The sequence below is a fragment of the Malus sylvestris genome, chromosome 11 (genome assembly GCF_916048215.2).
Source record: "Malus sylvestris chromosome 11, drMalSylv7.2, whole genome shotgun sequence".
In the NCBI taxonomy this organism is placed as follows: Eukaryota; Viridiplantae; Streptophyta; class Magnoliopsida; order Rosales; family Rosaceae; genus Malus; species Malus sylvestris.
Window position 1 is genome coordinate 15,479,607 of NC_062270.1, and position 15,791 is coordinate 15,495,397.

The 15,791-nt window shown below is 34.6% G+C and overlaps 1 protein-coding gene across 1 annotated transcript; it reads left to right on the plus strand.

Annotated features, from left to right (window-relative positions):
- Window positions 1–368: 368 nt before the first annotated feature.
- On the plus strand, window positions 369–4,638 carry LOC126589777 (alcohol-forming fatty acyl-CoA reductase-like). The gene is made up of 10 exons (XM_050255172.1): window positions 369–524; window positions 592–695; window positions 816–1,018; window positions 1,248–1,348; window positions 1,575–1,773; window positions 1,986–2,147; window positions 2,318–2,399; window positions 2,644–2,910; window positions 4,105–4,232; window positions 4,328–4,638. The coding sequence occupies exons 1-10, from the start codon at window positions 446–448 to the stop codon at window positions 4,482–4,484; spliced, it is 1,482 nt and encodes a 493-aa protein (XP_050111129.1). The 5' UTR covers window positions 369–445; the 3' UTR covers window positions 4,485–4,638.
- Window positions 4,639–15,791: the final 11,153 nt, after the last annotated feature.

Genomic DNA, 15,791 nt, shown 5'->3' on the forward strand with positions numbered 1-15,791 from the left:
TTGGGTTTTAATTTATCAAAATTTTATTTTCGACATTAGCATAAATATTCTATTATAAATTTAGGGCAATATCTCACTTGATACTTAGCCAAGCACAACTCCGCTCTACCCAAGCACAATGCCTCACTGATTGAATATATGTGTACTTATATTTTGTTAAGGAGATTTTAAATGCCCTCCCTAACCTAATTTTTTAAAAATTAATTTAAATTTATTAATAAGAACCAAGTTTTCGTTTTGAGTACTCAACCACGTCTTCCAAGTTGCAACTATCACTTTGAATACGTGGTACATGAATGCATTCTAAATTTTAGTATAAGTACTGGTATATCCCAACGACTTAATTCCCTCCAAGGCTCCGAATCCAAGGAAGCGTCTGAATATACTCAAAACAAAATACCACTCACTTTCTCTGTGTCTCTTGATTTTATTCTAAACTTCACCAATGGAGTTGAAGACCATTCTGGGATATCTTCAAGAAAAGACTATTTTGGTTACTGGAGCCACAGGCTTCCTTGCAATGGGTATACCACCTCTCTCTCTCTCTCTCTTTCTCTCTCTGAGTTACTTGCTAATATATGGCATATGCAGTATTTTTGGAGAAAATACTAAGGGTTCAACCGGATGTGAAAAAGGTCTACCTTCTTTTAAGAGCTCCGGATACCAACTCAGCCAATGATCGAATGCATAATGAGGTTTGTATATACATAACGCTTCATTTCATTTTCATTTATTTAGTTCTATAGTTAATGACGTTTTTATAGTTAATGACGTTCACTTTATTTTAATTTTTTGATAAACATTTATATATTAAGATCATAGGAAAGGCGTTGTTCAAGGTTCTAAGGGAGAAGCTAGGTGCAGATTTTGATTCCTTTATTTCGGAAAAAGTTGTGGCTGTCCCAGGAGATGTAACTTCTGAAAACCTGGGGGTGCAAGACTTCAAATTGAGGGAAGAAATGTTCACTGAAATACAAATTATACTTAATTCTGCAGCAACGACAAATTTTGATGAACGGTAAGAGCTTTCACCCTGCAATTGGGGTCATGTGTTGACTTATGTCCTTCCCAATTACCACTTGTATGAAGAAAAAAAAATTAATCACAAACTTCACTATTGAAATCCTATGTACATACTACAATATCTTTTACATGTATAATGTACAGCACATACACTGTTAGTAATTGTATGTACAATCTCTTGATTAAAGTGATAAGTAAACAACCAAGTGTATACATATTTGCAGATATGATATTGCACTAGACGTGAATACATTTGGAGTTCTGCATGTGTTGAGCTTTGCAATGAAATGTATATTACTAGAGATGCTTCTCCACGTATCAACCGGTCAGTTTACGTTTTTCAATCAGTATAGCCTTTTCCTCTTCCTTTTATTTTCTGTTTGTCCCATACTGTAGTTATCCTCTTCTTTTTTGAGTCATCTTCAATTATCATTTTTTTAGATACATTATCTTTAAATATATATGGGTAATGAAACCTTTTTATTTTGGGTTTTGTGTCCTTAATTGGATACATTTTGCTTAACTGATGGTGATCAATGATTGTTTTCCAGCTTATGTGTGTGGTGAAAGGGAAGGACTCGTACCAGAGGATTCATCTTCATTCATGGATGAGAAAGCTAAAGGCACCACCAAATTTAACTTCCAAGTACGGGAAAAGAAAGTTGTAGAGAAGAAATTGAATGAACTAAAAGCACGAGGTGCTTCAGAAGAAAATATTAGAAGCACCATGAAGGATTTTGGTATTGAAAGGTTGTTGAGCATCAATACCTAATTGTGCCCTATTGACCCTCACATATAAATTTTATATTTTGGCTTATTTTCCCCATTTATTGATGACATAAAAAGTAAAAGAAATGCTAGTGCTGGTTGAAGTTTGCAACTCTTAACTATATTGTGCCATTCCAAAGTTGATTTATGCTAATTATCTTTCGTTTTTCGTTAATATAATTCCTAATTATCAGGGCCAAACTTTATGGATGGCCAAACACCTATGTATTTACGAAGGCAATGGGAGAAATATTTCTAGAGAACTCAAGAGAGAATTTACCGCTAGTCATCATCCGTCCAACCGTGGTTACCAGCACTTATAAGGAGCCATTTCCAGGTTGGATTCAAGGTTTCAGGTAATGATCTTGCATCATGCACCATAAAATTCTTAGTTTTTGAAATATATCTCGTTATTCAATAATTAAAAGACATAAGTGTCAATATTGATAGCCTTTGAAAGACAAACGAAAACAAAAATGTATGGCGATCCCACAAAACAAAAATCACATATTTGTTCCTATTACAGAACCATTGATAGCGTTATTGCTGCTTATTGCAAAGGAAAGTTGACATGCCTACTTGTTGATCCTATGTCTGTATTTGATATGGTGAGTTCAAAGTCAATCAATCTCTTGATGCCTCCCAACACTACATACAATTAGATATATGTATATTATGTACATGTATATGCATACACATGTATGCATGATAAGTTAACGGAAATTACGTACACCATTCTGGTTTGTATTTCTCCTCTATTTTCTTTTTGTTAAATTTCTGTAAGCATTTTAATAGAAACAAAATTTTTCTAATACGTAACTAAAGTGTGGTTAAATTCTATAAATTGCGCAGATTCCCGTAGACATGGTGGTAAATTCCATTATTTCAGCTATGGTTGTGAATGCAAATCAATCTTCTATTGTCATTTACCATGTGGGATCCTCATTTGGAAACCCTATCCAATTTTGTGATATTCATAATTTTGTGTTCCGACACTTCACCAAAAGTCCCTGGGTTAATAAGGATGGAAACGCTGTTAAAGTCGGCAAGTGCACAATGTTTAGGACTATGGCTTCTTTTCGCATGTACATGCAAATTTGCTTCATGATACCTTTGCAGGTTTGTTCTTTCTATTTCCTCGGCAATGCTATATAACATAATATAAAAATCCACAATATATAATAGCGATTGCAAGTATGGGTCATCTCATCTCGTGGAGAGATTTTTCAGTGTACATAAAATATAGGGCGATACATCACATGTCATAGTAGAGGGTTATTATAAAGTATACTCTAAAGTGAGACATATCAATTTACCTATCTATATTATAACATGTGGTGTATCACATTTGTTCTGGGTACACAAAAATATTTTCATCTCGTGCTTTGTGTGATCGAGATTGAATCAAGGAAAAATTAGTATCCGGTCCCTAGTTTTTACTGTTCATTGACTAAGATCTTATTAGTTCTCAAATTTTGATTCAAGTCCGTAACATTAATGTGATAATGAATTTACATGTTTATTATATAATTTTTAATATAAAAATTAGTAATTAATTTAGGGTTTAATACTCACACCTCTATTAAACTTCTAATTAATTTTCAATTCAAACATTTCCAAAATAATAAAAAATTAAATTAAATTAAGTTTGTACCTATTAGTTTTTTTTTTTTATATATATAAAAAGATTCTCAATTTTTTAATCTTAAATGTACCCATTCATATAATTTTTCAATTTTTTTAATCTTAAATGTACCCATTCTCAAATATATCAATTTGTTATACGTAAAATGTACCCTTTTTTTAATATAAAATCCATTCAAATTTTTTAATCCGTGTTTAAACTTATATGGGTACATTCTTTTTCGTTGATTTGAGAATGTATCCATGTTTTGGTACAATAACTTTTTTTGTTAATTTTGGTTAATGTACCCATACATATATGTACACACACACACACACAATATAATAGAGAGTATAATTTATATTTTATTATTTTTAATCCCATAAATTATGGGTTTTATTTAAAATCTCATTAATATAAACAATTACAAATTTCAATTTTTAATTTTTAATTTAAAAATTATAGTAACTTACATTATTACATTAATGTCAGGAACCTCAATAAAAAACTAAAAACTAACAAGGTTTCAATCAAAGAATATTTATAGCTAGGGACCGCATCCAAAGTGTCTCTTGAATCAATTAATATCCGTTTAATACTCGTTGTATTGTTAATAATTGCTATCAAACATGGTAGTTTTTTTCAGATCAGTAATTTCCTTTCGTATGTTCGTATTTGCAATTTTGAAGGGATTAAAGTTTGTAAGTAAAGCTTCAGGGGGATATTTCCAGGACATGTATGTTAACAATAGCCGGAAACTCACATTGGTGATGCGCTTAGTAGAGCTATACAAACCCTACATGTTATTCAAGGGCATGTACGTATACTATACTTTTGTAGCCATACACTTATTCTCATTTTCCACTATTGAAGAGCATGGACAATAATAAATTAAACACGTTTTAATTGTAGATTTGATGACAACAATTCAGAGGAGCTGCAAAAGTTGACAAGTGAGTGTTACATAGACGCAAAAGAATTTAACTTTGATCCCAAATGCATTGATTGGGAAGACTATTTTATGAATACTCACATTCCTGGCCTCCGAAAGCATGTTATGGTTCAATGATTAACTTACAGATACATTCTCGTTATGATAACAATTGTACTCTTAGGCATGTATCAAATTCACATCCTTCTATCATTGCCTACCTATATTGATTGTGATGAAGTTGATCATGAGTTAAGTAATTATATCAAAGTCTCATATTTGCTTTGTGGAATAGGTATTGAGAATGTCTTTTTTATGTTTACTAAAGTTAGTAATGGGCAGAAAATAACTAACACATAGGTATGAAACTCTCATAAAGGAGGGAATTCCTTAGACTCGTTTTTACCCACTTGTACAAAAAGGCCATAAGCGACGGTTTCCACCGTTGTCTCTATATTGGATTGTGGACTATTTTAATGTGGATGTGTGCGAAAGCGAGGATAAAGTCAGTATAAATAATTATATTAACATGCATGGTTAGCAAAAAGTTGGATTCTGTTTAATCATATTAAATTAACTTATGCGATCGTGGTTAATCGACGTGCTTGTGTTCATGCAAAATAAATTAAGAATTCAACCATAAGACAAAGTAGCAATTAACAAGCTCAGGAGTGCTAAATCAGAGGATTCCCATTCTTGAAAAGTAGCAGTAACATCCTTAGTTACTCCAGTTTCAATGTCCAATGCAAACTAAGGTGGAAACACAGCCGTGTCATCAAAATGATCAAACAATTTGTAGTCTTTCAACACATATTTAAACTAAAAAGCCCACTTTGTGTAATTATGGTCACCAAGTTTAATTGTCAACGTTCCCAACAAGCCTTCAATTTTCACAGTTGTAGAAGCTATCATACTACTTCCAAGAATTAGAAGTATCAAGACTTGCAGCCAAACAACTACTTCACTGCTGAACACTAAGACTCAACTCAATGAAATCACTGTCTTTGGCCTTCGCAAATTTCAATCAAACACAAATCTACAAAAGAAATTCGTAAGCAATGGCATTTAGTCTCTTAGATCTTCAGTAGTAATTCTTAAGGGTCGTTTTGGTTCTCATCTCTAATCAATCTAATTGTTAGATTGAAACCTTGTTTGTTTGTTTAAATATTTTGATTGAGGTCCTTAGCATCATTTAAGAGATTTAACTCATGTATTTATGCATTTAATGACCCACAAATTATGAAATTTTAAACAAATTCAAATAATATTTTAAAAATATAATAAATAGCTAAAAATCAATTTTAAAGTAGGCGGGCGCCTAGGCGGACTAGGTGGATTTAAGTAAATCCATTATATTTCATGTAAATAAGTGTGTTTATACTTAAAATATATATAATTTCATCATAAACTACAAAATAGAATGACATATATATTATGACGTATTGGAACATATGACAATATGGGGAACAAGCGTATAGTGTGCGATCATTTAAATATTCAACAAGTCTCTTACAATTTATTGAAAAAAATTAAATGCAAATTGAAAGTTATCTATTTTCTGTCTAAGTGAGTCGCAACCTAGGCAGGTGCCTAAGCGGGTCTGGGCGGGCTAGGCTAACACACCCATACCCGGAATGTTCACTAGGACTCTAAATCAAGCTGTGCTGGCCGACACCTGGAAGGTGACGAAGCCATAAAGTGTCTAAATACAAGAGTGCGCGGTGAGCGGGTATGAACCCATTTCACACGTGATAATAGAGCATAAGTAGAGCACAGTAAGGTAACCATAGGTAGCCACCTATACTGGGATATGCCAATAATCCTCGTCGATACGAAAACTCAGCTACTAAAACCTGAAGGGGCAAAAAAAAAAAAAAAAAACAAAACAGAAAGGTGAGTGGGCACAAAAACAAAGCTTTAGAAAACACATTTCTCTTTTCTGAAAGTAATAACCCCTCACTGTAAAACATGTATAGTTTCCAGAAAATACTACTACGTAAGTACGAAAAACCAATGCACAAGGCTAGCGAAAACTAAAGTATGCCATAGCATAAGGTTTAAGCACTAAAAGATGTAAGCCAGGTTGTGAAACCAATATAAAATAGTATGCCAGTCGGAGTCACCTAACGTGACTTGTACGACTGGACCTATAACTCATCAATATATGCTACACGAGTCGTAACCACCTATTGTGGTCTGTACGACAGAGCTGGGTATAAATATGTACGCTCAAGTGCTATATCACGTGAAGGCTATGCGAATAATCACGGGTCACCTACGAGTCGGAACCACCTATTGTGAGCGTGCGGTGTGGGAGGTGAACATCACGTGAATGACTATGCCCTGGCCTCGGGCGAGAGCACTAACACCGAGGTGCAGCCATGATGAGCTCTAAATAAATGTATGCATGCCAAGGCAATACAATTAATTCAATCACATAATACTCACCTGAAACTTACCTGAGTCTCCGTAGCATCACACAATACAGTTCATAAGTGTAACAATGCACTATTTAAAATGTAACTTATTTATGACATGGCAAGCAAGCATAATTCCATATAAAAACATTTCTGGGAACTATATATATATATATATATATATATATATATATATATATGTATGTATGTATGTATGTATGTATATTTATATATATAACAAATGCCCACTCACCTGAAGTCCGCGCTACAACTCTCAAGCACAAATATCAAGGCGTCACGAACGATCGTTACTTAAAATAAATATCAAATCATGTCTTTAAATTTTTATCAATAGAACACTTAACTTACAAAAAAAAAAATCCCCCAAGGACGTTCTAGAATGATTTGAAACCCATTGACTAAAATTCAACCGTCGGTCAGAGGTTGGCGGTAGGGTCCATAGCCCTATGTATCTCAATCTGGAAGATCCACACCTCGGATTTCAGATCCATAACTTCCAAAGATCCACATTATGCTTCTAGAACATCATACTAAAGTTTCATTTCGATCCAACTGTTGGATCTCTGCCAATTGCAAATTCAAGTGGCGGTCAACGCTTTATTTTACGAACTTACAAATCCAATTCGGGAAGATCCGTACGTAGGATTCCTAATCCATAATTTTTCAATATCCTCAAATATTACATACTATAATGTATTTAAGTTAGGTGACGATCCAATGGTCGAATCATCAATTCATATAAGGATCAAGTAGCGACCTCTATCAAAACTATGTCCAAATGGTGAGATTTCATCAATCGGACTTCACTTATGGAATTGGGGTATCAAACTTATCTTAGGAAGGTTAGGGGGTTCGTCAATTCGACTTCTCAAATCGCCACGTGCCCATTGGAAACCCTAGAATAGGTGTTCGTCGATTCGACTTCTCCAGTGTTCCAAGGCCCCCTATCACTGGTTGGGTCTTGTTCCTAGGTCCAAGGGGAGTTTATAAAGGGTAATGGTGAGTGGTGAAACTCACCGGATCGAAGGAATCACCGTCGAGAACCTCCGGGTTCTCCGATGAAGTTCTACTCAGTTTAGGCCTTAAAAACCCTTGATTTTTGGTGGAAATGGTAGATGAGAGGTTATGGAAGAGGTTGCAAGTGATGAATGGGTGTAGTTGTCCTGAAAAAAAATATTGGAGATTGCCCGGAAACAACCCGGGTCACCGGCGGGTTGTGTGCACGAGTTGAAGAAATGGGGAAAGGATGTTTCTCTCTCTCTCCTCTGATTGGTTGCTTCTCTTCTCCCCTTTTCTTGATTGGTCCTTACCCTTTAATTTGATTGGTCAGTCTTCCCACAAGGTGGGAGTTTAACACTTTATAATCTAAAATATAAATAACCATTTTCAAACGTCCGTAACTATACCGTCATAATCCGGACTCGCACACAGCTTTCACCTATGTGTTCATACCAATGAGTACTACACAAATGTTCTAAAAGAATAAGTCATACGTTTCTCTAAACGATGCTCTACGGAAGTCAAAGTCTATGCCTTTAGGGGCATTTTCGTCAATTCCCTCGATTAAAAAAAATAAAAAACGTAAATTTAGGAACAGGTTGTCACATAGGTTGGTACTTAGGTGGTCTAGGCGGGTGCCTCATCTGGTCTAGGCATCATTTCTTAATTTTCAAACGCCTAGGCATTAATCGGGACGATGGCCAGTCGCCTAGCACCTTGGTGGGATTTTTAGAGCAATGGCATGGGTACATTTAGCAAAAATTAAAAATGGGTACAAATAAATTAAAAAATATGGATACAAATATAAATAAAAGTTTAAAAGATATGGGCACAAAAATGAATTAATTTATGGATACAAATTTAAAAAGAAAATGGGTAAAAATTAAATAAATGAGATGCAAATTAACAATGGGTACAAATTAAAAATAAAAATATATGATATAAAATTTAGCCATAAATATAAATATACCAAATGTAACGTTTCTAACACTAAATGAATATATTTATTTAATTTGAAATAAAAAAATTATTATTGAAATAATTAATGACGATTATTATAATCTAAGGACCTTGATAAAAAATTGAAAATGGATAAGATTTTAATCAATGGAGTAGGAAAAATAGGAATGAGAACCTAATTTTTCCAATTCTTAATCAAGATTCATAGAAATGGCATCAACCTTCAAACAATCAACGATCCTAATATACTACCAATTATCTATTAAGAATCTAAGAAGTTTTCAAGAAATAAACCAGATTAAACATAAAAGCAACTCAATATTAAGAAAGAACCTAGATCTAATCAAGAATCAGCTCACGAAATCAAGAATCCAAAACGATATATTGTAGGATTAAAGAACATAGAACTTGAGATTTCACTCAATTCAACCTTGTCAGGATACATTATCATCACGATCAGAGCAAGCAGAAATAGGCAATGTGGATGTTACTTCTCCTACAATAAATCACATTAGATAAATATTAGTATATTATAATTCTCATTGCCACAATTAACACTACTAGCAATAACTTCTTAGGCGACGAAGGGGAAACTGTCACGTAAAGGGAAAAACTGTTGCTGGAAACATTGGGCGGTGAAGTCTCCGTCTCGCAAAGCTCGTGACGTCAGGCATTGTGTGACAAAGGAAAAGTCTTCGTCGCGTAAAATGAAGATTGTGTGACGGAAGTCTTGATCGTTGCGCGTACCGAGTGATAAAACTGGGTTTCGACCCCCAAACTCTTGAGCAGCGATCACACGGGTTCAACCCACAAAGTCTTGCACGACGAACATACAAGTTCGACATACAAACTCTTGCACAACGGACAAGTAGGTTTGACCCATAAACTCTTGCGCGACGGATATAAAGGTTGTCGCAGTAAGATTTTAAACTTAGTTTTTTAAATAATTTATTATTTATTTTAAATTAGTTTTATAAATAATTTATTATTATTATTATTTTCGTTTATGTAAAAATGAATTTAATGAAAATAAAAATAGAAAATGTAAAGAAGAATATTGAATTGAAAAATTATTCTAAATGTACATACAATGGAAAAAAAATATTTTTAAATTCGAAAACAATTTAAAACATAACTAAAAAAAGAAGTCTACAACGTCACAATCTCTGACTGGTGGTGTTGTTATTGTGTCAAGGGGTTGGGAGGACGTAGTTGCTGTGGCGGGGGGCTGGAAGATGTAACTGCTGCGGCGAGGGGTTGGGAGGTCGTTTCTGGAGGTAGTTCAACGTCGAGGAATTGAATGCTAGAGATCTGAAGTGCACGACGTATTTGGTGAATCAAATTGTTTTGGGAAACAATCTAAGACTGCTGGGCCGCAATCTACTCCTTCAAGCCTGCCACTTCAGACGTCAACATTTCAACTTGTTCAATTCTCTGCCTAGAGGATGAGGCAGACAGGTCTCGAATGCGGGCTTTCCCAAGCCCCCGGTGAACATTCCCATGCTGACGACCGAAGGTCTGATCAAGTGTGTCAATCATGATCTGAAACCCAGCATCCTCAAGGGGAAACACCTCCTTGATCGGGGTCTTTAAGGGAAGCTGGGAAGCCACCTCCTCTAGAACTGTCTGGCCCTTCTCCACCATGGTGGACTAGAAAAATGGAAAAAAAAAAGCAAATTGATTTGAATATACATGTAATTAATATTAATACAAATTGAATATTATAAATTTGAATATACATGTAAATTTCAGGAAACTTTGACCCCCTGAAAAAATTTAAAAAGTGTAGATTACCAATTGTGTAATAAAGAGTAAAAATATTGAAAACTTAAAATAAATATACGGTTACCTTATGTCGTTCCTCCAACCTATAAGAGAAGCGTCGTGACCCGGATCAGTGAAGAAGTTTCTTCTTCGACCGATTGATCGAGTTTGCCTTCATTTTTTTCTATTGAATTAAAAAAAAAACGTATTAGTTTAGATATTCATAAAAATGAATTGTTTTTTTTAAATGGTAAATTTTTTTATTAATATATTATTGAAATATAAATTATACGTACCAAGTATTTCTCATCTTGAAAATGGCCGTGGAGCCACTCTCATTCATCCCGACGGTCCAGCAACTCTATAGGGCACCTAACTTCTAAAGCGACCTTCGAACCGTCATATAGCTCATAATGCTTATGGAGGTTGCTCTTCCATTGAGTGAACCTACTAGAGCAAACGTTGTTGATGTACTCCATTTGGTTGGAATCGTGGTTGCAGAGCTCATAGTGATGCTACAAAACTCAAACAAATAAATAGTACTTAAAATTTATAATCTTTGTATACTTTAATGAATATTTAGTATTTGAGGTTGAAAATACTAATTCATAAAGCACGGCGTCCTTGGTTTCTTGTGGCACATCTCTCCATGACTCCCACTTGAGGGGGCAATGATTCCTGATAACGCAGCCAATGTCAGTGGCCAACGCACTGTGCTGCTCTTTTGTTGTAGCCGCACGATGTCGAGGATCCCACATAATGGTGATCTTCTAGATCGTGGTGCGAGTGGTATGTGTAGTCTTTTGTAGTTTACAAGGCCCCCTGGTTTTTTTTTTTTACCTACCAAATAAACAAGTAAACATTAGACGAATTCTATTTTCTACCAAAAATTCAGCAGAACCTCCCCTAAAACTAAAACATTTCCTAAAACCTACACACAATATAACAACAAAAACAAGACATCCACCCAACAATTCAAACAGTTTATACCAATTGGGGACGTTAAAACAAAATTTACAACTTGTTGATATGACTTCTCAGTGCTACTTAACAATCATTAATATAGGTCAAAATCACAATTCAAAATAACTAGCTAGCAAGCATGTTATTCTCTGCATAATTTCAAAGATCAGTTCGATTTGCATCAAATATTGTTTACCTTGGTGCTCAATTATTAGAGAGGATAAGATACCTTAATTATATTATGGTTCACATTTTAATTACACAAGATCAGTTCACATTCTATACTTCAAGGTGGGATTTTGAATATCCATCTTTTAAGTGGAAGTTTGATTATCTACAACTAATAATGCACTTTAATCTGCACTTTATGCCTCTAGTTGCTAAGTCATTCTCTAACATGTACATGATAATATGCTCTTTACATATATATTTTTATAATTTTTGTGTGTAAGGCGGCTGCTAATCAAGAGGCATTTTTTATAAACATATTCTACAATAAATGAGAGATTTGTGCTTAATTTTTCAATGAACAAAATTATACTTACAACAATTAATATATGCTTCCTTTTATATCACATTTGGTTTTTTAGGGAGGTGTTCTTAGCTCTTATGAATCATACAAGTTTCTTCAAAAATCAAGAATAGTATTTAATTATGATGCTCTTTGAAAACAAGATCAAAACGATTATTGTGTTTGAAGTACTTCAATTGGTGTATACAATCAAGGATATAGAATCACTTTAAATGAGCATCTCCATAATTATATGTTCCCTTTTTTTTTTTGGTTAAATATGTTTTCATATAATATTATTTTGCACTAATATACACCAAAAGAGGAGGAGAAGGCAGGAAGGAGGAATGGAGCAAGCTTACCTATCTGGGACCCCTCTCCATAGATAGAGGAAGCGTCACCAGATGGCTAAGCCTCCTCAGAAGTTCAGCATCGTCGATGAGTTCGTCGGGCGCTTAGGACAGGATGCGTCATTGAAGAAGTCGATGACACAACAGCCGTAGATACCATTGCCCCAAAGGCGCAACTAGAGGGACACCCGTCGTGGCCATATCAGGTGTGGAGGTGGCAGCAACATTCCCTCATTGAGAAAGTGTTTGATTGCCCCTACTAGCTACCTATTGGTTTGATATTAAGTTCGACATCTACAAAAACAATCATGAATATGTTTAGATATCATCTTATTATATGCATTTCATTTCACATATATAAGGTGAATGAAAACATGAGATAGGAATAAAATTGAGTATTGCAATGAACATGTTTTTTCATGAAAACAAACAAACAAATTTACCCATCTACAATAATCTTCAAATGCATGCCATTACAAAGTTAAAGCCAACATATTATCAAATCAATAGTCTTCAAACACTTTTAAGCATTCAACATTTTTATGCACTGAAGAAGATCACTTATAGATGCGATGAAGAATATTCTCACCACTATTTATACCAAATACAAAGCTTAATGACTAAGCAATCCTTATAACTACCCAACTCACTAGCTTATGGCACATATAATACATCAACCAATGACCCATGTCATCATCTAAAACCATTCATATCACTCAATACCTTGGTGTGAATTCGAATAAAAATAAATGAAAATAGTATGAGGACATGAACTTAAATAGATGTAATTCATTTCAATTTTTTCTTTTGTAATGTAGGTTTCATACTTTTGGTGCAGCAATGATTATGAGGCTTTTATTTTGGAATCTATGCATGCAGGCGATGTTTTTTGAATATCTTTTTATTATCCTAAGTTAATCATGCTCATATCCCACTACTAATGTTTGGATAGCTCTTTGCTAAATATAACTGGAAAAAAGGACAAATAGACAGTGACATTGTGACGAAGTGAGTGAGAGTTTTGTTTAGCAAATGAAACAGGACATCCTTAAAATATTGAACCTAGCCTTTTCCTTTTAGACCAGCTAATATAATGCAATTGGGAATGTCTTAATCATACTTTAGCACTACTCCTTTTCTCAACGTATCATTCATGTTTTTCTATACTGTGCATTATCACTATAAGATTAGTATTTAATATCATTGATCATGCAACTAATTTTTTATTTTGTATATGTATATGTTAAGCAATACTTACATCTAAAGTGGTATTGTAGAGGTTATCGTCTATGAACTAAACTACTTTCTTTTCCCTTCTTAGCTAAACAATTCAAAGCTACCTCATTTCTAGTTTTACACAGGGTTGAACGTTTCATGAAAACATCACTAGTATATATACAACGAATGGTAAGATCAATTTGAACCGTTACGAAATTCTTTGGAGTCCTATCAACTAAATTGGGGAATTTAACACAACCAAATTCACTTTAATTTTCCTTTCCGTTGAATCACATTACAAGATGTTCATAGCTAGGGTTCCTTTTTGCAGGACAATGACAACACATGGCTATATATAGTACGATTCAAGAATCCAACAGAAAAATAGCAATATTAGTTGTTAGCTTGTTATAACAAAAATTCAGAACATTCACCAATCCAACACAGGGCTACATCAACGATGATTGGACATCTAAATTCCCTTCCCTACTAATTTCTCATAATTAAAACCCTAAAATAAAATAAAAAATACCACAACTTGTAAATCTGTAATTCAAACCCTAATTCAAGAACCCTACACCATGAGCAACTACAATTCCCAATTCTAACCCTAAATCCCAGGATTCCCTATTCCAACCCTAAATCCTTAAATGTTGTAACTAAAATAATTGAAGATCAAAATTCAGAAAATTGCACTTATAAATAATTGAATTAAGGGAGATGAATTAAGGGAGATTGGGTCCTTACCTAGTAAAGTTGCATGCGGTGTCAGGTCAGAGTGATGTGGGTTTGAGATGGAGAATGACTGAGAGACGGAGAAACCAAGGGAGGGCGAGAGAGGGAGACACTAAGATTGAGTATGAGATAGAGAGAGATATAGTAAGGAGGTTAACTAAATGGAGAGAGAGAGAGAGAGAGAGAGAGAGAGAGAGCAGAGCTTGGGTCTGAAAGGAGTTCAAATTACAAACGAGAAAGAGAAGCTTGAGTTTGAGATAGACAAAAGCAGTGAAATGAATTGAACGCGTCGAAATACAAATGCGCCCAATTTTGGGAAAAAAATCAAATTTTTTCATGTTTGCGCGACGAAGTTGTTTAAAATTTCGTCACAACCAGTTTTAAAAAAATGAATTGTTTAATATTTGCACGACAAATATTTAAAAAATGTTGTCACGCATAACTATAAATTTATTTTATTTTTTTGTTTAAATAATTTTTTTATTTAATTTTGTTACAAATTTTAAAGGAAACTTTTGTTTGTATACAACATTTTTAAATGCCATTCAATACATTTAATTAATATACATCACAATTTTTCATTAATCCTCGTCTGAACTTGTTTGGGCCCAAAATATTGTTTGAGCCGAGTTAGAATTAACTCGGCCCAGTGTTGGATAGGCCGGGTTTAAATCCTCTCTCGGCCCAGAAGTCGTGTATAGGTTTTAATAGGAGATATTTAACCCATGGGCTGCACGGTCGAAATTAGCCATTTCCTATTAGAAAATGGAATGTGGATGAATCCTGTTGTGAGAGGGAGTCTCGACGGGATCAGGATGCTGAGATTGAATACGGTCTGATAACGAGTTATGTTCGGAGTCCTAGTAGGAATAGCATTGGCTGAAATGAAATTGGATAATGAGAAGGAGTTCTAATCCGGGAGTGATTAGGATTCAATACAGGTTGTCTGCCTGCTATAAATAGGGAAGGAAGATATCGAAACAAGCCCCTTCAATTCAACACACAACTGCCCTGCATAAATTCTCTCAACAACCTCAAGATTTTTTCATTTTCTTTTTTCGCCGACACACATTCAGTTTGGATAAATAGCACTGTGAAGGCAACCGGTGATATTTTCAGTCAGCATAGAACGCGCTCTGACCGTAGAACCAGCTGGTCTCGCAGCATCTTCAGTAGGCATAGATAGCATTACGTCGATGGTGACTGCTTTTCTATGCAAGTCTTGGTCGAAAAGGATTTCTGAATCCTTATTGGTCGAGGTCATCTCATTAGCCTTCTTGGCGAAGTGAGGTGTTACAGTTTATTAGGCTCGGCACATTGCATGCCGAGTTAATTTATGATTAGATACTTTCAAGTGGGATTTAGAGTTCAGCATTCCGACGGCCGAACCACGTTTATTGTTAAGACATATATCCTCTTTGAGTATTTGTGCCCTTACACTTTGGTGTCTATTCGACGTGAGTTTACTTTGACGATTACCATCACTGTGACCGAATTCGACGACGAC